The sequence below is a fragment of the Lupinus angustifolius genome, chromosome LG18 (genome assembly GCF_001865875.1).
Source record: "Lupinus angustifolius cultivar Tanjil chromosome LG18, LupAngTanjil_v1.0, whole genome shotgun sequence".
In the NCBI taxonomy this organism is placed as follows: domain Eukaryota; kingdom Viridiplantae; phylum Streptophyta; class Magnoliopsida; order Fabales; family Fabaceae; genus Lupinus; species Lupinus angustifolius.
In genome coordinates this window covers 16,241,720-16,269,078 of record NC_032026.1, presented here as the reverse complement: position 1 = coordinate 16,269,078, position 27,359 = coordinate 16,241,720, and the positions used below count along the sequence as shown (strand labels likewise).

At 34.1% G+C, this 27,359-nt stretch overlaps 6 protein-coding genes across 6 annotated transcripts; 3 read left to right on the top strand and 3 right to left on the bottom strand.

Moving 5' to 3' along the window:
* LOC109332915 lies at window positions 2,047-4,462 on the top strand. Its single transcript, XM_019568069.1, has 3 exons — window positions 2,047-2,490; window positions 3,065-3,325; window positions 4,176-4,462. The coding sequence occupies exons 1-3, from the start codon at window positions 2,122-2,124 to the stop codon at window positions 4,362-4,364; spliced, it is 819 nt and encodes a 272-aa protein (XP_019423614.1). The 5' UTR covers window positions 2,047-2,121; the 3' UTR covers window positions 4,365-4,462.
* LOC109332912 (probable acyl-activating enzyme 1, peroxisomal) lies at window positions 5,882-8,069 on the bottom strand. The gene is made up of 2 exons (XM_019568066.1): window positions 7,813-8,069; window positions 5,882-7,578 (listed from the first exon to the last, which is right to left on the bottom strand). Exons 1-2 carry the CDS (start codon window positions 8,011-8,013, stop codon window positions 6,115-6,117), a joined length of 1,665 nt encoding a protein of 554 aa, XP_019423611.1. The 5' UTR covers window positions 8,014-8,069; the 3' UTR covers window positions 5,882-6,114.
* LOC109332914 (11-beta-hydroxysteroid dehydrogenase-like 5) lies at window positions 9,776-12,530 on the bottom strand. The gene is made up of 6 exons (XM_019568068.1): window positions 12,261-12,530; window positions 11,470-11,662; window positions 11,163-11,248; window positions 10,861-10,992; window positions 10,404-10,568; window positions 9,776-10,220 (listed from the first exon to the last, which is right to left on the bottom strand). Exons 1-6 carry the CDS (start codon window positions 12,441-12,443, stop codon window positions 9,876-9,878), a joined length of 1,104 nt encoding a protein of 367 aa, XP_019423613.1. The 5' UTR covers window positions 12,444-12,530; the 3' UTR covers window positions 9,776-9,875.
* LOC109332911 (probable serine/threonine-protein kinase At1g09600) lies at window positions 13,221-18,569 on the top strand. Its single transcript, XM_019568065.1, has 8 exons — window positions 13,221-14,532; window positions 14,845-15,129; window positions 15,534-15,851; window positions 16,560-16,787; window positions 17,022-17,122; window positions 17,356-17,458; window positions 17,573-17,842; window positions 18,351-18,569. The coding sequence occupies exons 1-8, from the start codon at window positions 14,035-14,037 to the stop codon at window positions 18,492-18,494; spliced, it is 1,947 nt and encodes a 648-aa protein (XP_019423610.1). The 5' UTR covers window positions 13,221-14,034; the 3' UTR covers window positions 18,495-18,569.
* LOC109332913 (exosome complex component RRP45A-like) lies at window positions 19,477-23,505 on the top strand. Its single transcript, XM_019568067.1, has 6 exons — window positions 19,477-20,077; window positions 21,258-21,338; window positions 21,441-21,629; window positions 21,932-22,194; window positions 22,472-22,530; window positions 23,171-23,505. The coding sequence occupies exons 1-6, from the start codon at window positions 19,526-19,528 to the stop codon at window positions 23,374-23,376; spliced, it is 1,350 nt and encodes a 449-aa protein (XP_019423612.1). The 5' UTR covers window positions 19,477-19,525; the 3' UTR covers window positions 23,377-23,505.
* On the bottom strand, window positions 23,964-26,834 carry LOC109332367 (porphobilinogen deaminase, chloroplastic-like). The gene is made up of 5 exons (XM_019567325.1): window positions 26,629-26,834; window positions 25,810-26,215; window positions 24,658-24,864; window positions 24,357-24,534; window positions 23,964-24,091 (listed from the first exon to the last, which is right to left on the bottom strand). The coding sequence occupies exons 1-5, from the start codon at window positions 26,802-26,804 to the stop codon at window positions 23,979-23,981; spliced, it is 1,080 nt and encodes a 359-aa protein (XP_019422870.1). The 5' UTR covers window positions 26,805-26,834; the 3' UTR covers window positions 23,964-23,978.

Genomic DNA, 27,359 nt, shown 5'->3' with positions numbered 1-27,359 from the left:
GATTTTTCTTGGTTATGTTGTGCGGGATAAACAATTTAAAGCTAAAAAGATTAAAAATTGGATGCAGGAAGACGACGTTGAGGTAATGTGAAAACCAATTGTATGACCAAAAGAAATTCATAACATGGAGTCAGACATACCAAAAGGAGTCATGGAGCTTGGATTGAAGAGAAACAACTTGAAGTGACCACGCACAGTCAGATCGTGCTTGGGCCCATGGCCATGTTCCACCAGCCACGACTGTGCATTCCTGATTTTAAGCTTAGGTCGTGCCCCAGGCTGTATCCACCACCCACGACCATGGGTCGTTTAGATGTAGAAGACAACCCTTTGGAGGCCACGATCCATGGTCAGGCTGTGTCCCAAACTCATGGCCATGCATTTTACATTTTGTTTCTAGGACCAGGGTCATGCTCTTTTACATCCAATAAACATATCATATTTCATTGAGTGTTATGATTTGAATCATTAAACTGAGTTTTATTCGTGTGAATTATAAATGCCAATAAAATTTAATCTCTTAGATACATTGAGGAAGGACCGAGAGGTAAACCTAACTATCAGACCATTTAGTTATTCAAACTAGGATCCTAAGTTATGAGAGTAGTCTTACGTTTCTTGGGGGTTTATGGAATTCACATTGGGTTGCTACAAAGCGATTGAATAGAAAGATCTAAGTAAAGGTCTCGATTGACAACTGTACCATGAGAGTATGTGTGATTTCAATTGAGTACATGTGTCAGATCTCGAGAGAGGATGACACACATCAAAGAGAAATTCACCCTCACAACTTAAAATTCATGAAAAGTAATAAAAACAATGATTTGCGAGTGTAAAGACAGTAACTTTTATCCTTAGAACTCTTCTTAATATGAATTTCAACTTTTTCTACTATTTTCACTATTGTTATTGTTAACTATTCAATTGTTCTCAATTTACTTTTAATCTCTATTTAATTGAGGTATAATTAAAGAAATTTTTCAGTTCTCATTTGATCAATATTTTATTACTTAACGATGAAATCGTGCACTTACAATTTGCTCTATCATATATAAAACAATCTATACGACTATTGAAGTACCTCGTCCGAGTCCATAATTGATTTCTGAATCCAAAATTCTAAATTAAAGACTAATATATTTCAACAATGGGTAGAAAGAAGGTTTTATGTATTTTGATTGCAAAACATATTGTGATTTCAATAAGTCATACAATTAATATTCTACCGAAAATGAGGACCAAATATTAGAGGTGCTTGTAAGAGTTTTCTTCTTCTTAATTTAATATTTTTATATGTTAGAATATGTTTTAGTTAATTCTTTATCATTGTTTTTTATTGTTATTTTCATGATTTTTTTGTTGCCTTTTTTATTTCTATCCGTTGGTAGGGTTTTTTGGTATTACTAAATGTATCTCCTCATCCTATAGGTAAAGAATTAATCATTTTTGGATGTGTAGATGCTCTCTCCTAACAAATATCTTCTCACCTTTTTGAATAAGAAACTAATCATTTTCGAGGTTTGTGACTGTCTCTCCTAATAAATGTGGCTCACATGAATCTAACTTTCAACCGTAGGGATCCAGTGAAACATTGTACCACTAGATCAACTATCTATTAATAAACATCGTGTCTGTCTCTCTAACAATTAATAATCATATCTTAATTCTAACAATCAACTATAATAATATTAAGGACATTTATAATATTTTTTTATTTTTAGGTATAAAAATAAGAACAACTGAAAATAATTATTATCAATAATAAATAATTGTAATTAAATAAAAAATAGATGTCTTTATTTTTTAATATGTAGTTTTTCAAAAAAATTGTTATTCTATATACTTCTTATTTTCACTAATAGTAAAATATATTAAGTTAAAAGTTCGATAATTAAATGTATATTTTTTGTGCATAGATTTACACATTTTGTGATTAATTTAAATGAGCTGTTCCATCACTCGTTATGCACCCAGCTACCCACTTTGATTATTATCCTGATCGTGTGGATATGCAATTCCATTCCTATTTACAAATAAGAACAACATAGAAGAAGAACAACATAGAAAAAGAACAACATAGAAGAAGAACAACATAGAAGAAGAAGAAGAAGAAACTCCAACATGGCCATGAACTCTGTTTTCTCATCCTCCAAACCCTACCACCTTCTTCACCCTTCTCCCAAACTCCCTCTTCTTCATTCTCCCCCCACCACTCTCTCCTTTCGCCACCACTCTTCTCCCCGATTCATCACTTGCAAAGCAACCCAAGTCTCTTCCGTTTCTGAATACAATGCCAACAACAATAACAACAACAACTGGGTCCCGGTGGTGCCTCTGGCAGCTCTGCCCAAAGGTGAGCGGCGCGTGATAATACAAGACAGAGAAGCGATACTGTTGCTATGGTATAAAGATCAAGTTTTTGCCATTGAAAATAGGTCCCCTGCTGAAGGTGCTTATAGTGAGGGTTTACTTAATGCCAAACTCACCCAGGTTACTTATAATTACTCTTTCACCTCAAACAAAAAAGACTCCAACTTTAACTTCAAAATTACATTTTTTTCAATTTTAATGTATTTATATCATTTCTCAATATAAAGTTTCTATCTTTGGTTCCTTATTATCATATCCTTTTGCCCATCATTCAAGGAAAGAAAATATCGAACAAGCATTAGGCATAGTAGTCGTAAGACCTGGTAGCTTAATGGTAAAGTGTCTATTTATCCCTGACGGGTTCGAGTCACGGAAGGCTCCCATTCGTGGGAATAAAATACTGCAGAGGTATTTAAGCTGGTGGGTGATCGGCTTAGTGTATTCATGGGCCGGCCAGAACTGGGGTATTACAATAAAAATACACCTTTTTTATTAGGAGATGTAAAGAGTTCAAGTTCCTCAAAATCAGATTGTCATTTAAATATTCTAACTTCTAAACATTGCTGTGTCTATTATGCTTGTATGCATGCACTTCTTTATTTTCTAGAATGTGTATGTGTATGTGTTATGTGAAGTCCACCAATTCAAATTTATCTGAAACTGAGTTGAAATTTTCAGCACCATTTTTATGCAGGATGGGTGCATAGTTTGCCCAACAACTGATAGCACATTTGATCTAAGAACAGGTGACATCAAAGAATGGTATCCAAAAAATCCTGTTCTAAGAGTTCTAACACCTGCTTTGAGGAAACTCTTTGTATTTCCTGTGAAAACGGATGAACAGAATATTTATATCAGTGTACAAGGAGGAGTAACATCTGATGCTTCTGCTGAAATTGTCTTTAGTGGGAAGGCTCAACCGGGTGTAACAGCATCTAATGTCAACGTTGACGAGGTAACTATAGTAACATTCTGATTGTTTCAATGCATCTTAGGATTTTTTAAATATGTCATAATAGTTATTTCCTTATTATTTTCTGATTTGTCCTGTTATTTTAATTAGGATTGACTGTGTCAATATGTTAGGATTCTTTTGTCTCTTACTGTGGCAGTGTGGCCTATAAATAGGACAAACCTCATGTGGGGAAAAAACTTATCTAAAGTGAGCCGGAGTGTAAAGTTTGAATGTAAGGGTGTTAATGTGTTTCTACCATTAGATCATTACAGTGTTTTTCGGCACAATCGGCTAAAACCTAGTTGAAGGCTGAAAAGTAGCTGAAGGTTGAAAAATCAGGGGCTGAAACCCGGGCGGAACCACGTTATAGACTGATAGAAAAAGTGGTGGCCGCCCCCCAAACAAAATACTTTCTCACTAAATACTATATATAGTATGTGATAATTCATTAGCACCTACATGATGGTTAAATAATGCATGCTTTCGCCCCGTTTTCATTCTTCTGGTTCTCTTCCCTGGGCTGAAAGCTTATAAGCTAGTTAATTGAATGGTAAGTGTTTGGTAAATTAGTTGATTAACTTATAAGCCCCCTCAAGGTGTTGCCAAACACATCATTAGCGAGTTGAGATTTAGATACACTTCTCTTTCTTATCAACTGTTGATACGACCTTAAAGAGCTTAATCTCCTTATGTAAGTTCGATAGACGAAGAAACACAGAAAGTTATTTATACCACTTGTTATTTGCTGTTTAAATTGAAAGTTTACTCTCTGTTAATTCATTTTGGATCCATGCAACGCAATGCAATTCGGTTCGAATGTCCTTTTGACTGATTAATATGATGTATATAGGTGAGAATGGTGGTTGATGAGAGTGAAGGGGGATTTGGTTTTACTGAGAGGAATGAATTAATAAATGGAAAGGCAGCTACAATTGGTTTCTTCCTGTTGTTGGATTTTGAGCTATTAACTGGTAAAGGTCTTCTAAAAGGAACAGGCTTTTTGGATTTCTTATATTCTGCATCTAATGCTCTCAATTAAACATCATCATCATCATAATGTATACTTTTAGTTACCACATTTTGTTTTTGAATGTCTTGTATCTAATACATCATCATTGGCCACTCTACAACCTTTCATTTTGTGTTTTCACTTTTTAAGGTTACTGTCTGTTACTATATCCATTTTTTTAAGTTTCTATTGAACAATGGCATTTCAAAATTTGGTGTTCTCCAAAAAATAATAATGCCTAGTCATTTAAGATGCTCAATTTGTACCTAAAAAGTTATGAATAACTAAATAATTTGTAACTAGCTCAATTGGGTTAGCAAGTTATGAATAACTAAATAATTTGTAACTTGCTGAATTGGATTAGCAAGTTATGAATAACTAAATTGATAGTGTATACTATTATCCTTACTATCTTGGAGAGAAAAATAATAATTATTAAGTAAAGTGGGGAAAGGAATTGAAAAGAGTTTAAAAGGATAATCTATGATCACTTTGATAAAAACAAAAAACTCAATTGTTTCCTTGGTTTCCTAGAATAATAACCTAGGAAGACAATTAATAACATCTCATGCACCATAAACCTTGTTTCCTCGGGTAACTCCAACTAGCAATGAAAATAGTAGTTCAGCCGATATTTAAACCATGTCTATGAGAATAAAGCAAATAATGTGAAACTCAGTTCTCAATAGTCTTTACTTGATACAATGATCTGAAACACATTCATACTAGTACAATATTGTATTAACTACCTTACATGCATGATATCTAATATGCCTACGGAGGAATATACAAATACTGTATCATTATTACAAACTTGTCAGACATTTGGACAACTCAAGCAAGGGATACATGAAATGGTATAAAGTTTGGGACAGAAGATGTGTTTCCCGAAATGCACTCCCTTCCGACTTCGAATTCTTTGTGTACCTGCCATTTTAACACCATCCTTCCCTAACATATACAAATGCTGAAAAGCTGAAGATGACTACTGGGATTTGGAATCTGTTAAGACAAAGGTCTTATTCAGTGCCTCAATTAGGTTATTGATTTCATCCCTGCTCTGTTTTATTAACTGCATTTGGTTATACTGGATTCTGTTAATATTAACCCAATATAAACAACATATTGTAACTACCACCACTAACACATTATAAGGATATAACATTCTAGCATTGTCTAGGATCAAAAAATAATGAGTATATATAACATAACTAAAATAAATATGACTCTCAACAGTGAAGGGAAATGCATTAAACATGGACACAGAAAATCTGAAACCAAATTGTACTCTAAAAACAAATCACAGGAGAATGGTAGAGGGATTGTAGAGCTTCACAGTACACTCTCAAATCCATACTTTCTGTCCCACCAATCTCTCCAAGGTGCTGCTGCACTTCCAACTTTTTTTATTAGAGATTATAATTATAAAATCACAAAACGTTCAACTATATCCTACTATCAGAAAACAAATCAACCTGCCAAACCAATTCATCAGCAACAAATTGCAATCAATAATTAAGCATCAACTAGTACAAGGGACCAAATGATTGAGAATAGAGATAAATATCACATCCTATCAAACAAATCAAAATAACATACTCATAAAAGTAATGAGGACAACCCAGCATACGAGACTCTCACCTAATAGGATTTGGGAAGAGTAAATGTATTTAACCTTACAATTGCAAAACATTTATTAAACAAACAAATTTACACACTGCAAAATACAACAGGTAAGCCCATAACAATGAAAATTATTGCATTGCAAAAGAGATATACTTTATAAGCGACTACTTTTCTTCTTAGACAAGCTTCCCATGGCCTTTGCCTTCTCCTTAAGAACAAATTTCTGTGTCTTGCCAGTTGATGTCTTTGGCAGATCAGTAAACACCACAGTTCGAGGAGCCATATAGCGAGGCAAACGATTCTGACAAAACTGCATTATCTCCTCTGCCGTAGCACTTTGTCCCTCCTTCAGCTTCACAAATGCACAAGGTGTCTCTCCCCAATACTCATCAGGTCTCCCAACAACAGCAGCATCAAAAACGGCTGGATGACTAAAAATCACACCTTCCAACTCGATCGAGCTGATATTTTCTCCGCCTGAGATGATAATATCCTTCGAGCGGTCCTTAAGTTCTATGTAACCATCAGGATGCTTTACTCCCAAGTCGCCACTCCGAAACCATCCACCTTTAAATGCATCCTGTGTTGCTTTCAAATCCTTTAGATATCCATTCATCACAGTGTTGCCCCTGAACATCACCTCACCTATGGTTTTTGCATCAGCTGGTACACTCTTCATTGTGACAGGATCTTTTATATCAATTCCATCCAGTCCAAGATGGTGCACTCCTTGACGGGCCTTGACTTTCGCTTGTGCATCTCGTGGAAGGTCATCCCATTCTGGTTTCCAAGTGCAAACTGTCCCTGGACCATAAGTTTCTGTCAAACCATATGAATGAATCACATTAAATCCTAGTTCTTCCATCCTGAAAAGCACTTCTGGCGGTGGTGGAGCCCCGCCTGTCATCACCGATACTTTTCCTGGAAGTGGCTTCCTAACTTCAAGTGGTGAATTTATTATCATGTTCAAAACTGTTGGCGCACCCCCGGTATGAGTTACCTTGTGCCGAAAAATGTTGTCAAATATTCCTTCAGCAGTTACATTTCTTTGGCAGACATTTGTGCCACCTTGAGCAGCAATAGTCCAAGGAAGGCACCATCCATTGCAATGAAACATCGGAACACACCATAAATATACAGGCATAGACTTCATCTCATTAAGAAGCGCTCCAGCCAAAGCATTAAGATAGGCACCTCTATGACTATAGATTACACCTTTAGGGCTTGAAGTAGTTCCAGAAGTGTAATTGAGTGCAATTGGATCCCATTCATCCTTTGGTCTTCTTACCTCAAATTCAAGGTTTCCTTCAGCTATAAGATTCTCATATATCAATGTTCTAGGAGGAGCTGAAATGTGTGGTGATGTTTGACCACACTCCAAAATCAAGACTAATTGGGGAAGCTTGGTTGTTGTTTTTGACAGAATTTCAAGTGCTCCTTGAGCAGTATCAAGTAATTGGTAGTCAACGAAAAGGATTTCGGCTTCAGAGTGTTTTAATAACGTCGCGACCATTGAGGAATCATGACGAGTATTAAGTGTGCAGAGAACAGCTCCTGCCATTGGAACAGCAAAATGTAGCTCATACATAGCTGGAATATTCGGGGCCAGAACAGCAACCTGGGTCAAATAAATGCCAATTCATACACAAGTAGTACAAATACTTATCAACACCAAGTTTGCAGCCGAACTGGAGAAACCAGTACTGGAATATAATAAATCGATAATAGATGTTAATTTCAAATTAGGATTGTTAGATGTTATTTTCTGTCATGTATATCAGTGCATAGATTTTAAACTCATATAATAAATCGACAATAGATCGGAATAAAGATGGAATAATAATAAAGATACCACAGGAAGAGGAGAAAGAGTGAGATTGAGAATGGAAGAGGCAAGTTTGGTGCAACGTTGAAGAGTGAGAGACCAAGTATAAGAGACATAATCACCGAAAACGAGAGAGAGTCTATGAGGATATAGAATTGCAGAACGCTGTAAGAAGGTGATAGGACTCAGTGGAACGTAGTTAGCACAACATCTCATACTACCCTCCATTTTCTTTCTCCCTTTACCAACTCTTCTTCTTCAAATCACACCATTTATGATCATGTACCGGATAAGTTCGCAATAATTTGTGGGTCCGACATCACGAACCAATCAAGCTTCATGAACTAATATTAAAATATTAATTTCTGTTTTTATAATTTTTTTTTTAAAAAAATGAAACTTTTTAATTGGCTTGAAACATCAAATAAAACATAAATGAGGATATGTGATCATCATCCCTCTCTAAATATCTTAATAGATTTTCTAATATATATTATTTTGTGAATATAATATTTATGTACAACCAAATCACCCACCATTTGTTATAAAGATTTATTTGTAGTTAGTATATTATTTTATAAGTCAATGATAATTAAAAATAAATGATAAATAATCGACTGATCATGTATAAATCTATTATACTTTTACTGTATATATTTTTTATCTCCTTATTTTATATCATTCTCGTCTTTAAAATTCACCTAACTTCCTCTTTTAATGGAATTATTTTAATTTTTTTATGAAGTCATTGATAGCAAAAGAATTGCTCAGATATAGAATGTTTCTTTTCATTTTAATTAAGCTGTGAAATATAAAATATTATTTAAAAAAAATTAATTAATAAAAAACTGACTCTTTGTGGTTGGACACTGTTATCTGGTATTGGAATTTGGACACTCGATCCTCTAATTGTAGAATGTAAGGGGGAAGTTATTTAATTAAAAAATAAATCAATATTTTGATGCTTAAAATATGTTTGTGGCAATGTCAATCCAGTGTTGTACATTCTAAATTTATAATATTGGAGATGGTATCAACTTTTCACACAATTAATTAACTCATTCTATATGATACATATTTGAGTCCCCTTAAGCAAGAATTCGAGTTCGAGTCTTGTGGATGTAAAAAATATCCGTTAGAAGAATTAGTGTCACATATATGTGGATGTTCCCGTCTCGGACAGGAATGTCTCCGATGTGAGGATACCCGTGGGAAACAAAAAAAACTCATTCTAAAAGAATATTTCCATTATATTATATATTCCATTAATGGTGAACTATTTTTTTACAATTATTACAAGTTGATAACTTTACCCTACATTGATTGAGTTGTTTTTATTTTTCAGTTACTTTTACCATTTACATGAAAACCATTTAAATGTTGGTAATTTCACCCAGGCCACTTGCCACAAATGACCCATAATTATCATAGTATCATTATATTATATTATATATAACATTTATATTTAATTATTATTAATTCTTCAAAAATGTAATAATGTTTTTCTATAAAACATTCATATTTAATTATTATTAATTCTTAAAAAATGTATATATGGTTATATATAAAAATATAAAACAATTTAATGCGAAAAAATGTATGTTATCACATTTGTTTGAGACACTTTTTGTTTAAATTTTATCATATACTCATTTTTATTTTATCATCCCAATTTGTTTTAAGTTCTATATATTGATAGTTAAATTAGGAATCTAATTTTTGTCCCTCCATGAAGTCTACAAAATGTTGAGTCTATCACGTGGTGTCCAAAGCGCTCCCGGCAGCCCTTGAAAATAAATGCAGAGGACCGAGTACCTCCCACACCCGGTCCGGTCGTACTCATAACCGATGACATTAGTTTCACCCACAGTTAAAAGTACCAACTTCACTGCTTAGATAGCTTTATTTTCCAGAATGATTGATCTGATTATCACTCATCAAACATTGATTTGATTGTTTATTTTCTGATCAAGATACTTATTTATTTTTCAAGGTCCAATACAAGTTTATTGTCATTTTTTACCATAAGTCTGAAAAAAACATGTCATAGGTACACAACAAGAAGAATATAATAATGTAAGAATACAAGTTTAGAAATATGTAGATGACTTGATTTCATTTTGTGCATGAGTAGGGGGTTGACTAAGGTGACCAGAAAAGGTAAGTGAAGGGATATTTGTGGGAGAGGTTCCCTCCAACATAGGTCTCCCTATACCTTCAAGGGGTCTTCCAGTCCCAACATAAGAAGAAAATCTTCTAGTACCATGGTGTGAAATGAGGAGCTGAAATGTCCAGTTTAGAATCCTTGGTGCAAAAACTTTGTATAGTAAGAATATATCATACCAACTTGGATACTTCACATATGCATCTCCTCTACTTGCCCCTGATACTATCAATCTTGCAAATTCCTCCACTGCTCCACCAGTTACATGCACCTAATGTTAATCCATCAAATCATTACATCGTACTACTTTCAAACTATCGGCTACTCGAAACAAGACAACATCAATAACAAGACAACTATCGGCTACTGGGTAAGTGTTAATCGATTAACAGGTGCAAATTATATCATACTATGTGCAAATTAAAAATAAATGAACCATATAGCATTGACTTACTTCTCTTTCTTCCTTCCACTGCATTTCTGCACCCTCCTCTAGCATCAACTTCCCACTCGTCATTTCACTTCCAATCCAACCATGTGTGGCTATTGTTACTCCAACCTCGTCTTTCAATTCGAATCTTAGCGTTTCGTAGAAGTTCACTAACGCTGCCTTAGCGGCCTAACATGCAAACAATAATTAATCACTCACAAACCAATAGAACAACGCATTGAATAAACAAAACAGACTAGCTTATATTCGACGAAACGATAGTATAGGAAAATAATCGAGATGCTAAGATGATTAGTGTCCTACAATCGATAAGTGGTTAGATCAACTAAATTAAATATTATTTTAAAGATGCAAAATAGATTTATATTTGGATAATGAGCAAGAGTAGCAGCATATCATTAAAACATTTTTTCCCAACACACTTTGATCATTGCATGAATTTTATATGGATCCTACTTACAGCATATAGACTCATCCTTGGCAAAGGTAACCAACTTTCGACCGACGCGTTGATAATAACGCGTCCATTGCTTTGATGAAGGTAAGGAAGAGCCACAAGTGTTGGATAAACATTCCCCCAAAAATTAATATCCTGATGAGAATCAAAATTTCAAAACTATATTATGTTTGAAATAGTATGATCAAGCAGCTACACAACCTTCTTAATATTTTTTTTTTTTTTCGAAGAATTAAGAATTAGTATGGGAAATTAGTATTCTACAACAATTGGATTTACATTACTTTGCAAATTGAAATTCTTACCAGTAGAACAGGAAAAACTGTTGTGTCTGTAACCTCTTCAAAGTAGAATGTATGTCCCAAACTTACTGTATTTACAAGATGATCTACTGCACTCACCAAAGACAGAAAAAATAACCTTAATAAGAATGATTAAGTTGCAAATTGTTCTTTACTCAAAAGAACTTTATTCTTAGGAAGTTTTGCTGCATTGATAATGTAAACATGAAATGAAATTGAAGATTACAACATAACCTTAAACACTTGATTAATATAGAATGGACATTGTATGGTGCAATATAATTGAAGTTGAGAATAGTAGTATACATACAACGGCCATAGATATTTATGGTTTCATTGATAAATCTCCTACAATCATCTTCTTTAACAACATCTGCTGCCATAATCATCACATTTCTTGCACCCATTCGCCTTGCATTCTCAGCAATTCCTATTAGCCTGTTCTCTCTACGTGCCACCAACATTAAATTTGCTCTTCTTATAGCATACTCATATGCAATTTGCTGCAATTCCAAGTCACATATATATATATATATGCACATACATAGGAAAATTTAGACATTACTTTCTACTAGTTCCTAATATTTTTCCTCACCGAAATGGAACATAGATAAAAATGAATTTAATTACAAAGCATATATACCAATATCTTACTAATTGTTTTAAACCCGACATCTCAAAAAAAAAAAAACTTAACAAGAAACTTTAAGGAACATAAACAAATAACAACTATAACCAATATTTTGACCACTTGGCGCAATTGGTTAGATAGATCAGACATATGTTCTAGCAATAACAACAAAAACCAATTTTTTTTATACTAGGTGGGTTGATTACATAGACCAATAATACTCTATTATAATCATATTCTAGATCAACCATTGATATGTAATAAACCATTCTTGATAATTTAAGCATGCAGATAGTTTTCTTGGTTTATTGAGTTATTTACTCTCTATACTAGACCTTTTGACACATGCCAAAACCGGCCATATTCTCCCAATTTTTTTCTGTAAGATTCCTTTCAACTTTTTTCTCTAATGTATTTTCATTCCAATTATAAATGCAGAAGTAGACATAAGAATAGTGGTGGGAACTTGCCTCTCCAATACCAGAAGAAGCTCCAGTAATAATGACAACCTTACTATCCATATCTTCACCATATAAACTGTTATAGAGCCACTCACAAGCATTGAGGAAACATAGTGCTGGCCATGAGAAAGCTAACATCATTAAACTAGCTGGAGGGACCAACAAGTTAAGCATAAAATTCAGAATATCCATAGTTTCTAAAAACAAGAATCAATGGAAGGAAAAAAAAGAATGAATGATAAGATGGAAGAGAAGAGTGTGAGAGTTTGACATGTAGATGTAGTAGAAGTGGTTGAGTTGATTACATTGAAGCATGCATGCAATTGTAGGAAGAGGTGTGAGCACACGTGGAAGTGAAAAGAGCTCATGTTGTGACATGTAATGGTTTGGATTTTGTTGTTATGTTGTGAAACCAAATCCACAATACACATAGAGGAGACACCTGCTACACAGTTATTAACATCTTATTTGTGTCTAGAAAACGTGTTGCTGATAATTTTATAAGGGACTTGATTCTTCAACATTAAAATAAGATGCTAAACTTTTTTTAAGATTTTACTTCATATACGTGTATACATAAATAATATGAAATGAATAAGTGTGAAGTTAAATGAAATAAATTCTACATTTATTATTTAGAAGTCACATTCTCTGTACATTAATGATTCCATTCACATATTGCATGTACCAACCATCAATGATAAAAAGGAAATCTAAGATATTCATTAACAACATCTGTTAATTTATTAAATGAAATAGGACTTCTGCAAGTAAGGGATAAAAATATATAGAATAAGAAGTTTGTTATTAGTTTGCCTAAGAATACACTTTTTCCAACCAATATGAATATGGAGATATATAAAATAATTTGATGAAAATGTGAAAGAAAAAGTGAGAAACACTCTGTCAAATGAATCTATGTGTGGAACACTTGGTGTTGCAATTTTAGCCCTTTATTACAGCAACCAACACCATGCATATCTCTCAACCTTCTCTTTCTCTTTCTTTCCCTCCTTCCTTTCTTCCAAATCACACTTTCATCATATTATTACCTCTTTTTTCATTTTTATTTTTTATTTTCCATTAATGTCCCTCCCTCCTTCTATCCCTTCAATCTCCACAAAGAAGAAAAATCTTCTACATTGCCATATTATGCATGTCTTCATGCATAAAACTTAGGTCAAGCTTTTAGCTTTTTCCTAAAGGGTCAGGGTATTTGAGTTTTTTCTTTCTTTTCCTTTATCTATAATACTTTTTCATTTGAATGATCAAACTTTTCCCCTTGCCACCTATTGTTCCTTTGTGACTATATATGTTTTTGGTTCATATATTCATTTAGAGCCCTTAACATTCAAAATTTTCTGTCATTTTGTGTTTGAGTCCTTTTTATTATTTTGAAATTTGAGCATCGATCTTGAGATGAAAAGGATTGAAATTTCGTAGCTCTAATTCTCAAATTTGTAATATTCAATAATTCTCAGACTTTTCCTTGGGTAATAAGGCAAGTTGATATATTGCATCATCGGTTTGTTAAGGTGGATTTTGCAATGTTATGATTGTATATGGTTCCAATAAAAGGTATTCATTACAAGTTTTGGCGGTGAATGGTTACTTGATTAGAGGAATTACAAGGGTGGTGTGAGCATCTGGGTTCCTAGGAAATACAAGTGTAACCCAGTTGCTTAACTACATCAACAACTTTCAATCCATAGATTGATTAAACCATATAGATATATAATTTATACATCAAGTTTTGTAAGGAAGGGAGTGTGAGTTAAAGAGTATGGGGTGCATATGCTCAAAAGAATCATCATCAGACAAAGATAAAGTTGATGAAAATGAGAAAGAAAATAATGAGTTGAAAAAGTCTACAGTACAATTGGTTGCTCCTAATGTCTCAACTGCAGAGTTAAATGGTGGTGGTGGTGGTAGCATGGAAGATGATGATGGGTCAGTGCCACATATGGCTAAGTCATATTCACAAATAATCAAGAGTTGTGTCCCAGCACTATCACTATTAGAAGATAAAAACAACAACAACATCAACAACCCTTTAGATGTTGTTGTAAAATCATCAACAAAAGGAAAAAATCAGCATCAGACATGTATAACATTAGGTGGTGGTGAAAGAAAGCCAATGATGAGTAGAATACTTAGTGTACCACATGGTCTTGGAGGACATATTGATAATGCATGGCCATCATGGTTATCTTCTGTTGCTGGAGAAGCCATCAAGGGATGGGTTCCTCGAAGAGCTGACTCTTTTGAAAAACTAGACCAAGTTAGTTCTAATGTCACTTCTTACTGCATTCTTTTATATTTTGAAATTTATGTCTCACTGATATTTGTCATAATAGTATTTAATATGTATCATATAATATACATTTTTAATGTTTTCTATAGAGATATTTTTTGTATAACATTTCTCCCTTTTATATATAGTATACTTTTTGTTTATATATCTTTGAATTATTTCATTAATGTTTTTCATGGCCACATATCAGTATTATATATGTGTATCTTTTACATGCAGCATGGTTCATCAAAAATGGTGAAATGAATTGATTTACAATAGTGAATTTTGTAAGTGCAGATTGGACAGGGTGCATATAGTAGTGTCCATAAAGCTCGTGACCTTGAAACAGGTAAAATTGTGGCTTTGAAGAAAATCAGATTTTCAAGTTCAGATCCTGAGAGTGTGCGTTTCATGGCAAGGGAAATATATATTTTGCGTCAACTTGACCATCCAAATGTTATAAAGCTTGAAGGTATTGTGACTTCAACAACTTCCACAAGTTTGTATCTTGTTTTTGAATATATGGAGCATGACCTTGCTGGACTAGCAGCACTACCTGGCATAAAGTTCACTGAACCACAGGTACATATAACAATACCATGCATGCATGCATGTTATCACTTTTAAACATAAGATATTAGCTTAGCTTTCAAGTTTTTCTTCTTCTTTTTTCACATATTTCTAAGGAGTTAAGATGCAGTCTATTTAAAAAGTGAAAAGAAAATTATATCTTCACACTTGCATAGAATTTAAAAAGGAATGATATATACATTGTAGTCTTCTCAAAGTGAATATTTTGTGTGAAGTATTCTGTTTAAGCAATGTGTTTTAATTTATAGTAATAGTTAGAAGAGGAAGACTACTAACAACACATTCATTTCAACACATTCTTTATTATTTAAAAAAAAGTGTTCTTGGCATGTTAGAAAAATCATAAGGTTCCAGGCTTATGGTATTGAATGATTATTTATGCATGGAGCTTGCAGATAAAATGTTACATAAAACAACTGCTTTGTGGGCTTGAACACTGCCATCAACGCGGTGTGTTGCACCGTGACATCAAGGGTTCAAATCTTCTGATCGACAACAATGGAAACCTTCAGATTGGAGATTTCGGTCTTGCAACAGTTTATGATCCTGATAAAAAGCAGGCATTAACTAGTCGTGTTGTAACACTATGGTATAGGGCACCTGAGCTTTTGCTAGGTGCTACTGAATATGGTTCTGGAATTGATTTGTGGAGTGTTGGTTGCATTCTAGCAGAATTGCTGGTAGGGAAACCTATCATGCCCGGAAGAACTGAGGTAAGAAAAAATACTATTTCTATGAAAAATACCATTGATAGGTATTTCGATCGAGATACCGGAAAAGCGCGTAGTCTTCATGAATCAATATGATTCTTGGATACTATATATGCACCTTTTTGTTAAATTTTGAAAATATTTTGCCAGAATCTATATGAGCATATGATATTGTTGTTGTTTGATTAAAACTTTTCATAATACCATTGGCTGTGTTGTTGTTATATTAGAATTTTACACATTTATCAGAAATTGTTTACTTCCTGGTTTTGATTTCACATTTTCTAACTAGATGGTGCATGCTACTAATTGTAGTGTTTGTTTTTATATTATATGTTTGAGTGAAATCAATGTACTAAAGCTAGAGATTGTAGATTCTTGAAATAATTCACATTAATGTAAAAGCTTCCCTAACCAAGAAACAAAAGAGCATATTACTTATACATGGAATTGCCATTATTTCCGTAAATCTCATATTGGATATGTGGGGAGGAGTGGAAGAGTTTATAAGTAGGAAAGGCCCATGGAACTAATGCCTTAAGGTTTTGATTCAACATGTGGTGTCTCACTTGTGACTCTTCACTCTTCCCATACCCAGTAACAATAGAACTTCCCGTGGTCGGAGGCTCCCGATAGGGTCAAACAACTTCTAACTTGTAAGCATGGGCAATGAATTATAATTGGATATTGACAATCATTTAATATCTTTAGGTGGAACAAATGCACAAGATTTTTAAGCTTTGTGGTTCTCCATCTGAAGAGTATTGGCAAAGAACAAAACTTCCCCATGCAACAAGTTTCAAACCACAACACAGTTACAAACGCAATCTCTTTGAAACATTTAAAAGTTTTCCTTCTTCAGCATTGGCTCTTGTTGATAAGCTCCTTGCAATAGAACCTGAAAATCGAGGATCTGCAACTTCTGCACTTAACAGTGAGGTAATAATTATCAGCAAAATTTTATCCTTTACTCATGTGTTAGTTCTAAAATACTTTTGAACCAATCAAACTTCACAAAACAATATTAAAATATTAATTTCTATTTTTATAATTTTCCTTTTTAAATGAACGAAATTTTCTTATTGGCTTGAGACATCAAGTAAGACATGAAAAGTAACACGATACTCATTCATCCTACTTACCTTATACTTGTTTTGGTTTGATATTTGTCAGTTCTTGACTACAAATCCCTTACCTTGTGATCCCTCGAGTTTACCCAAGTTTCCACCAAGCAAGGAACTTGATGCTAGGCGTCGAGACAAAGAAGAAATGAGGTATTCTAAGCTTTATATTCCATCATGTTTTTAACATATATACTTATTAATCCATAAGTTAATTTCCATCATATGTTTATTAATCCATGATGTTTTATATCATTAGTATATATATATATATATATATTATATATATCTTTCTGAAGCTATATTACTACATTTACATTTAATGCTTTGTTTAGAAGTGTCATTTACATTCAAATATTTGTTTTCTTACTTATTTTAAATATTAGGAAAAATAATGAAATAGTGAAAGGACGTGAACCACTATCTGTTTTAAGAGGAGCAGGAAATACCAAAGGAATGAGATCACCCGAAAGAAATATAATTATACAGGTATGTTCATGAAAAATGTTTTATTATGTGTATATAAATTTTCTAACATGTTCATATACATTTATCATTACTCTTATTATTATTTACAATTTTGTTGGTGTTTAAAATTTGCAGGGTAAGTCACATAGTAGAAATTCCATTGTTAAAAATCAATCACATGAGGATGATGGGTCACACCATAAGAAGGATCCAACAAGAGTATCTATACAAAATGGTTATACACATTCTACTTCAATGATGCATGGAAGTGCAACAGGACAATCCTCAATGCATAAGTTAGAAGACATGTCTAGGAAGAACCCAGACTTAAGGACACAAAGTGAGAATCATGTAACAGATTTCTCTGCCTCTTCCATTAAAAGGGACCAAGGAGCCTCTGGCAGGGTAATGGACAACAACTTTCTCTTCATTATGCCATTTCTAGTTTCCTATATCAGTATTTGGGACAACGGATGTTTGTTCCATGATGAAGTTTCTCTCCGTATTTTAAATTGCAATTGCATTCGCGATTATGGTCACAGCGGCGGTTATTGCGATTGTAGTTCATATTGCGAAAGCGTAAAATGAATATTATGGATATTTCTCATTCAATTGAAATGATACAAGAGAGTGTTGTTTATATACAATGCATTGTAAAGCAAGCAATGCAACTAACCTGACTAACTCTCTAACAAGCTCATAAACACATGTTGTAAAACAATTCAACATGTGTTAAATGTGTAAAATATGTAAATTGTGGTAGTTTTGTTCTCCAAAATGCGGTCGTATCACTGTGATTCGGCAAAATATTACGCCCACATCACGTGATGCGGTCCGCAATTTGTAAGATTGGTTTCACCATAAAACATGAAGAACATTGATTTTAATTCTTTGCAATTCCTTGTGATATTAGGGGTATGTGGCCAAGAAAAATAGGATCCATTACTCAGGACCATTGGTGCCTCCAGGTGGAAACATTGATGACATGCTGAAAGAGCATGAGAGATTAATGCAAGAAGCTTTCAGGAGTGTCAAGAAGACCAATCATAAAAACTAGAGTGTCAATAACATACACATGGTTAACTATTATTGATGAAAAATGGAAAGGGTGAGAAACAAAATAGAAGGTTGTGTTGTGTATAAATTCCTTGATTACTTGTACATTGTGGTTGAAGGTCATAAGATATATGTAGTTCAAGTATTTACAATTCAATGTCTTTATATTCCTTTTGCCTTTTGCTCTTTCTAGTTATGGATTCATAAAACAAATTAGAATAGTGAATTTCATTGTTTTGTTTTATCATCTCCAACTCAATAAGTCATAAGAGAGTGATAAATAAACTGATAAGTGAGTTTGCTAATTAATAATTCTCACATAAAAAATTAAAATCCAAATTTGTACTAAAAAATCACTAATATGAATATTTGTTATTAGTCACTAAGAATATTAAAAAAACTAATTTATCCCACGTTTGATAATTTTAATTTTCAAAGACCATTTTAAAGTTTTCAATTTTTTAGACACCAATTTGATAAGCAACAATTTTAAGATACTAAAATAAGTATTTATTCTACAATTTTACGAATAAATACCTATTTTGGCTCCTAAAAAAAATAAAAAATAAAATGGTCTCAAAAAAATTTAATCATGGTAATATCCTTTTAGATTGTTATATATAACACCTAATATAAACTACAATAACAATGTTATATATGATGGTAATAAATTATAGTGAAAACTCTACATAATTTCATAGGAGTGAATTTGAGATAAAATTGGTTGAAGTGGTACATGTTTGATTCTCCTTAAGCAAGAACTCAGGTTCGAGTCTTGTGGATGGAAAAAATGCTCGTTGGGAGAGTTAGCCCCACTTACCTGTGGATGTGCCCGGCTCGGACATGATTGCCTCTAATGCGAGGATACTCGTGGGAAAAAAAAAATTAGTTTCTTATCAAAACAAAATGTGAGAGGATATCTTTTATAGTACAAAAATTTAGATTTAGTCTTTGAAATGACCGTTATACCCATAGTCAGTTTTAGCTAAACCCTGACGTGGGTGGTGAATGAGATAAACCCTAGAAGGTGCAATGGAGCATCAGAGGTTACAGCAACTCACAATTAACAACAACACTTTCATCCAAAATGCTCTCCTCTCCGACCACCGTGTGGATGGGCGGCGCCCCTTCGACTACCGCAACCTCACCATCAAATTCGGCAGAGACGACGGTTCCTCCGAGGTGCAATTAGGTCAAACCCACGTCATGTCCTTTGTCACCGCCCAACTCCTCCAACCCTATAAAGACCGTCCTAACGAAGGTAGCCTCTCCGTCTTCACCGAGTTCTCTCCCATGGCGGATCCGTCGTTCGAACCTGGTCGCTCTTCCGAATCTGCTGTTGAATTAGGACGAATTGTTGATAGAGGGTTGAGGGAGAGTAGGGCTATTGATACGGAATCGTTGTGTGTTGTGTCTGGGAAGATGGTTTGGGCGATTAGGATTGATATTCATGTTATTGATAATTGTGGTAATTTAGTTGATGTTGCTAATGTTGCTGCTTTGGCTGCATTGTTGACTTTCCGAAGACCGGAGTGCTCGTTCGCCGGAGAAGATTCTCAGCAAGTTGTGATTCATCCTCCAGAGGTTAAGATTAGTTATCTTTACTTAATTGTTATTGTCAATTACATTATTTGATTTATTTCAATAATATCAGAGATTATATCAGTTTATGATTCGCTACTCTTTTAATGAAAAGTAATGTTGTGTGAAAAAAATGACTTTGATAAATGTATATCATCTCTCTTGGAACATAGTAGGAGAGATTGTTCCAAAATTTGAATACTTGACTTTTAGGTCACAATGCAGCATATCACTGAGGCTCCTCTCTAGTTTTTTTTTTGGTACTACCAAAAGTAATCTCTCTCAGGGGTCGAGGCTGCCCCACCTAACAAGTGTTGCTCCCACGAATTGAACCATCGACTTTGGCGATCTAGTGGGGCCTTACACCACTAGACCGTGCTCCCTTCTAGTTTGATATATTAACTTTTTTTAAATTATATGGAGTTATTTGTTTAACTTAATAACCCATTGGGTCTAGAAATGAAATATTTATGTGCATTGCACGATCTAAGGACTAGATATTATACACCACCAATTGGATAAGTTGCAAAAAAAATATTATTTCAATAATCAATTATATGTTACAATGGATTATATAACACAATCACTTTTATGTTTGTGTATGTTATTATGTTTGCTGGAAAGCTATTTTTAGATCACGCGGTTCTTTTGGGTTAGGTAATATATTACAAATAGAAGTATGAATTTATTTCTTTAGACTTCATATTCATATTTCTTTGTAAGTTAGTTCCATAGGGGTGGAATGGAAAATATGTGATATGTTTTAAAATCCTTCAACTTTTTTCAAATAAGAACTTAAAGCTTCTCCAAAAGTCATTTTTTCATACCCTGCTTGTCTTTCAATTGCCATATCACATATACAATGTTTATCTTTGTTAATCCTTTGTGTAAAATATGATTGGTTTCTAAATTGTCTAACAACTTTATTCAAATTCAAGCTTCTCTAAGTCATTTTTCCATATTATAATAAAGTTTGCCAAACATTTCAGATTAAACCCAAAACAACTTTTTTCGTAGTACAGGAAAAATCTGTTCCGGACAAGCGTTCACTGGGGACTGATTTCCGTTGCTGCCAAATAGTTCATTGACTAAAGAAGGCATTGGCCAATGCCAAATACTAGTTCTAAATAACACTTCTTTATTTTTCCATTTGTTGTTTCACTCATCATAAATTACTTGACAGGAGCGTGACCCACTTCCTTTGATTATACACCATCTTCCTATAGCTGTCACCTTTGGGTTTTTCAGCAATGAAAATCTTGTGGTATGGATTTCTTTTTTTTATATTTCTCACTAATAATGCATCATATTCTTGAGCTTGTTTATGTATAGGAGGTCCTCTCTGATTTTGTATGATGCTTTCTAGGTGATAGATCCAACATACCATGAAGAATCTGTAATGACCGGACGGATGACTGCTACTCTTAATGCAAATGGGGATGTTTGTTCCATTCAAAAGGCTGGGGGTGAAGGAGTCTCTCAGCGGGTTATCATGCATTGCTTAAAACTTGCTCATGTTAAAGCTGGTGATATTACAGCCAAAATAAGGGATGCAGTGAGTTCTCTTTTTTTATACTTAGCCCTCTAGGACCTAATTTGCTTTGAATGCTTCTTAACAAAACATTTAGTTAATATCATGCCCATTTTCTGTTCGAGGCTAAACTTAAGTGCTCTAAAATAGTTATGCTAGTCTTAAAATAATCTTAATTAATTTTGGCTGAAGCAGTTAATCTTTGGTACTGCTTAAATGTTTACTTAGACCTATAAGAACTAGGGTATGAGTTGACCTCTACTAGCCTGGTAGTGAACTGTTTTCTGATATGTTATATGTCCTTTTTGTTGTCTGAATTTATGTAGGTTGAAATACACAACACAGAAAGGGCTCTACGGAAAATTAAACGCCACTCTTCGTCTGTTGCTGTCGATGTTTGTGGTACCACAACCAGGTTAGGGGGAAAACAAAATGATTCAGATGGTGATAAGGATGGTAGTCATTTAGACCAGTTAAAGCTGAAAGATGACGCAAATGCTATGGAATGTGATGCCACATCATCAGGAGTAGAACAAAGTAACAACCAGGATGGAGTCTCAAAGAATTTTATTGGTGGTCCATCAAGTTGGTAGGATACGATATGCTGTTATAAGTAATCTTCCATCGATTGGTTTTTGTATTGATAGTATATTTCTTTCTTGTCCGGTCCATTTATTACTGCTAGAGACCTGCTTGCTGCATGCATAGGGGATTTATCACCAACTTGTATAAAAATGAATACTCATATGTGCATAGTAAAAAAAAATTAAACCTTTATGAGACTGAAGAAAATTAAATTTTTTTCTTTTGAAATTTAATTAAAAAAAGATTTATAACTTCCCACCATTGTACCTTCACTTCCTCAGGGATCCCTACTCAGATTGTGTGAATCCAGATCTTCTAAAAGCTTCTCTAGCCTCACGTGGTAATGGCTTTTCTTTTTTCTTCAATTATAATGTTGGTTTGGGGAACATATTTACTGTCCCACTTTTTATACCACTCTATGTACTATCATCTTTGATAGGTTGAAAAAAATTATTTAAATTAAAATTACAATTGTTAAATATTTGTCTGACCAATCATATTTCCTGGCATATGGAGTGACACAAAACAGTGGGACAGTAAATGTGGAACCGTTGGTTGTCATGTGACTTTTAAGTTTTAATTGAGCCAGGAGCCCTACTTGCATGCACTTGGGGATTGTTCTATAAACCTTAACACTGAAATGATTATAGTACATTAGCTTGTCATTTGTTATGGATAAATTTGCCCATGTGGATGTTTTAGTATTATTTGCCACACAATCTTCGCAGTGGACTATCCCATACAAATATTATGGGAGTTTGGGGCCATTCTGATTGAGAAATGATATATATGCAGTCAACCCTCATAAATAAAAAACAGTGAAATCTGTGAAGGACTGACTTATTATTATTCTTTCTCTTGTTCTTTTGTTGTTTTAACTGTTGCTTTGTTTAGACCTATACTTTTAGATTTTATTATCCTTTTTGAATGATAAATTGGTGTTCTAATGAACTGTATTGGAATTGCTGTAAAACAATCAGGACAGTCAACTCCTCTTAGTAAACAAAAGGATTCACGAAGTGAAAGTAAGAGGGAGGAGCAACCACATGAAGTTAAAACAAATTCTTCTTCAGCAATGGACATTGCTCCAACTGCTGAGCAGAGTAATGAAGGGAAAACTCTGAAAGATGCTGTCAAGCCCAAAAACAAGAGAAAGAAAAGAACACCTTCCAATAGTAGAAATTAAAGGCGCTGTCACTGACCGTGTATGTTGTCAAAAGGCTTAACCATTTTTGTACTTTCTCACCAGAGGCCAAAGATAGGACCTTGTAAGACAAGGAGTTATGTTTTCTGTGTCAAGAAGTAATATTCCATACTGGAAGTTGTTATTCAATTATTCTTGTATTTTTTCCGGTCTTGAAGGTCTATCTTTTCCCCCTTACTCCTCATGGTTTCACTGAACATAGAATTGCTGAATCTGGAATATTTCTTGCTTAAATAGTTTTTTGATAGACAGATTTTGACGGGGAAGGTGAGGGGGAAATGTGCATTTCGCGGGATTTGAATTCAGGTAGTTACACTCTATGTCACACAACCCGACCAATTGAGCTGACTTTTTGTTATATTCCTGCTTAAATCTATCCTGACGCAAATAAGAAGGGCTGTTTAAATGGCATCGACAACTATGGTGAAAATTGTACGCATTTCGAAACAAAAATATGGTGTTTCACTTTTCCAAACTCACTTGAACATTTAATCTAGTTTGAAGTTACAAAGGTCAAGGAATGAATCAACTTGGGATGCAGTTATGCCTAAACTCGTGAAAAGTAGAATAACTTTATTTTGTTGCTAACTAGTGAAAAAACCAGGTCCAGCTCGAGAAAGAAGCTCCTTGCCAGCATCCTTTCCCATCTCAATCATATCTTCAACAGCATATGGACCAACCCTCGATGTCTCAAGCACTGCACAGAGGGAATTACAGGAAAGCTCAAAGAATGGTTATTCGAGGTACGATTGAAGAGTAGAAAGTAGACAAAATCAAATTTAATGAACAAAAAATGATATTCTCACATCACTGTTTACACCCTTCCATCTAGTGATTAAAAAAAGTATGATGTTGTTGATATGGAAAAGTGTTACATGAAATGGTGTAAAAGATGGTGTTAGGAGAAAAGATAGTGAGATAATCATCTTCCTTTAATGATTAAAAAACAAACATGTTCATACCGCGGGTTCCATCGGGCGAAGCAACTAATCCTCTAAACAAGCAATTGCCATCCTCATTTCTGCAAGCATACCCAGCAATCGGAGTGCGGCAAGACCCATCCAAAATCTGAAGGAAGGCCCTTTCACACACAACTGCTAGTCCTGTTTCTTCATGATTCAATGAAACAAGGTATTCTGCCTGCAAAACCAGCCAACCAAAAAGTCACAAATGTTGAGACCCTCCCATAAAAAACAATTATATATAAATAAAGAAAAAATTCAACATGTCTGGCAAGATTGTGCACTATAGTTAAATACTCGCCATTTTATCGTCATTACTTCTGCAGGCTATTCCAATTGCTCCTTGAGCAACAGCTGGGAGCATATCGTCAATCGATAGGGTTGAAGACACATGTTCTGTCATGTTTAAGCGTTTCAGTCCAGCTAATGCCAATAGTGTAGCTTGGACAACCCCCTCGTTGAGCTTTTTCAACCTTGTTTGGACATTGCCGCGGAAATTATCCTGTACCTGAGATTAAAAATTATAAGGTCAAGTAAAATCAAGAAGATTTATGGCAGTCCAGAAAACTAAAATGTCACAAATGTACTGCCACAATAGCAGTTAAAGAACATGGACAAAAAGGAAATACTTCAATAAAGAGTGAAAACAACATTCATACAGAAACAAGTTCATTGGAAATTTTTGGAGGCCCCAGCAGTATAAGAAGGCTAGACTTTAGAGAATACACAGGCAATGGCCATAATACTAGAGTAAGACTCTCAAGGATGGCATTGTCTATTACTCTACGTCTACGACGACAAGCATAATCCATGCCAATAAAGGTGATAAACCAGGCATACTTACTAATGTCTACTTAATACAACCATGCACAAATGATTGCATCAAATGCTTTGATCACAAACGAATTCGCTTATACGAAATATGATATGAAGCAATAGCAGTCCCCTTTCGTATGCTTATAGAAGCATCTGATATATGTGTTAGGTTTCAGGTCAGCATATGCAGTGCTGATGCCTTGACACCCACATGAGCAGAGCGGGAGCCAGCTTAACTTTCCATTTTATATTAAGAATAGAAGTTGAATGTTCAAATAACTACTCACTCATTAACCATAACTTTGTATTTTTACTAGTATGGTTCCGATGTTGGAAAAACCCAAGGGACCAAACCCCTCTTAGAGGTAATAATAAACAACAATAAGTAAAACTGTAATTTTAACATTGTAATTGAAGCAAAATAGTGAACATCTCAAAAGTAAAAACCAAATCATACTTTTGCATAAAGTGGCAACTTTGATAACATCCTGCAAACAGCAAAGTCAATTTGAATTCTTATAGGAGGACATCCATTTAAGTCGTAAACTAGAGCTAATGTAGTAAAATAAGTTCAGGAAACAATAATTTTCTGGTTATAGGCTGCTATTACAATATGTAAAAGATAATATCAGCTTACATTTAGAGAAGGATATCGGTGGAGAATTTGAGACTTCCGTCTGAGTGAAGCCGTCCCGATAACACTTCCAGGTGGTAGATCAGCTAGCGATTTTGCATTCAAGGATATAAATGCATCTCTAACATCCTCACGCGGAAGATTGCAGGGCAGAATTGTTTTATCAGGTAAATAAGTTGGAACATCCTTCATCGAATGGACAGCAATGTCAATGTCGCCGTTTAAGAGCGCCTCATCTATTTCTTTGGTGAACAAACCCTTCCCTCCTATGTCAGCAAGTGGTTGTGAGAGTATTTTGTCACCTGTTGTTTTTATTATTATAATCTGAATAGCCCCATCTTCAGCTAGCTCTGAGTGTGATGCTATCAGTTTCTCTCTAGTCTCATATGCCTGAGCTAGTGCAAGTGGACTGTTCTACAACATAAATAAAGAACCCCAAAATGGAGTTAGGAATCTGAGAGTATTAGTTAAACACAGTGATTCAAATTGCGGACCAAATAACATTATGCGGATGCAATGTTACGGTACCACATCGTGACACTGAATCACAATGATGCAACTGCAACGTAATCGCATCGAATCGCATTATGCCACAACCCACCACAATGAGCTGCATCAGACCACAGCAATTTCAAAAACATTTTTTACTCACAAAATAATTCACACCCCACAATGCCCACAATTACAACCGCAACCGCATTTTAAAACACTCACTTAAGTGGGTATGAAGTAAACTCAAAGTCAAGTTTACCAAGATGATCAGAAACATAAAGGGGGTAAAAAAGATTGAAACTTTGGTAAGAATGAGGCAAAAGGGAATACCTTCCTCGTGTACCAATTCTGATGAGTGCAACCTTAGGCTGTTGCTGGATGGTAACGGATGCATTGGTGACAGAGAAAAGTGGTGTAGTGTGAGATTTAGAGAAGGATGGAGTAGTTATATTCAGAGATGGAGCAAAGGAAGAAGCAAGAAGCGAAGATGAACAAAATGTATTCATTTGATTTCAGGATAGAAGAAGAAGAAGACCAATAAGAAACAGAGAAAGGAATTCATCTCATATATATAAATAAGGATAAAGATTTCGTAGCTACTTATTTTTACTTTTTGAAATACTCATTTTAGTTTGTCATATTTTTTTCGACTTTACCAATTTAATCTTAAAAAAAATGGTTCCTAAGATTTTTAAATGTAGGTTAAATTAGTTTTTTTAACTTGTTTTAAAACTCTTAGTAATGACTAATTTAATCCAAAAAATGATTAATTTGACTCATATTTAAAAAAATTATGACTATTTTAGCACTTTTTTTAATGACTAAACTGGTAAGATTAAAAATATATACTAAAATAAGTATTACTCTTTACTTTTTTTTAATTGAAAGTAAAATGGGAAAATCCACCACCTTTATGTGATTTTTAGGAGACATTTTTCGGTCACTTAATTTATTCTCTTGCTTTATTTTATTCGAGAATGTGAGGAAAAAGGAGAAAATAACATATATTTCCATTTTCCTGTTGTTTTGTTAAGTAGATAAAATACAAGAGAGGAAAACAA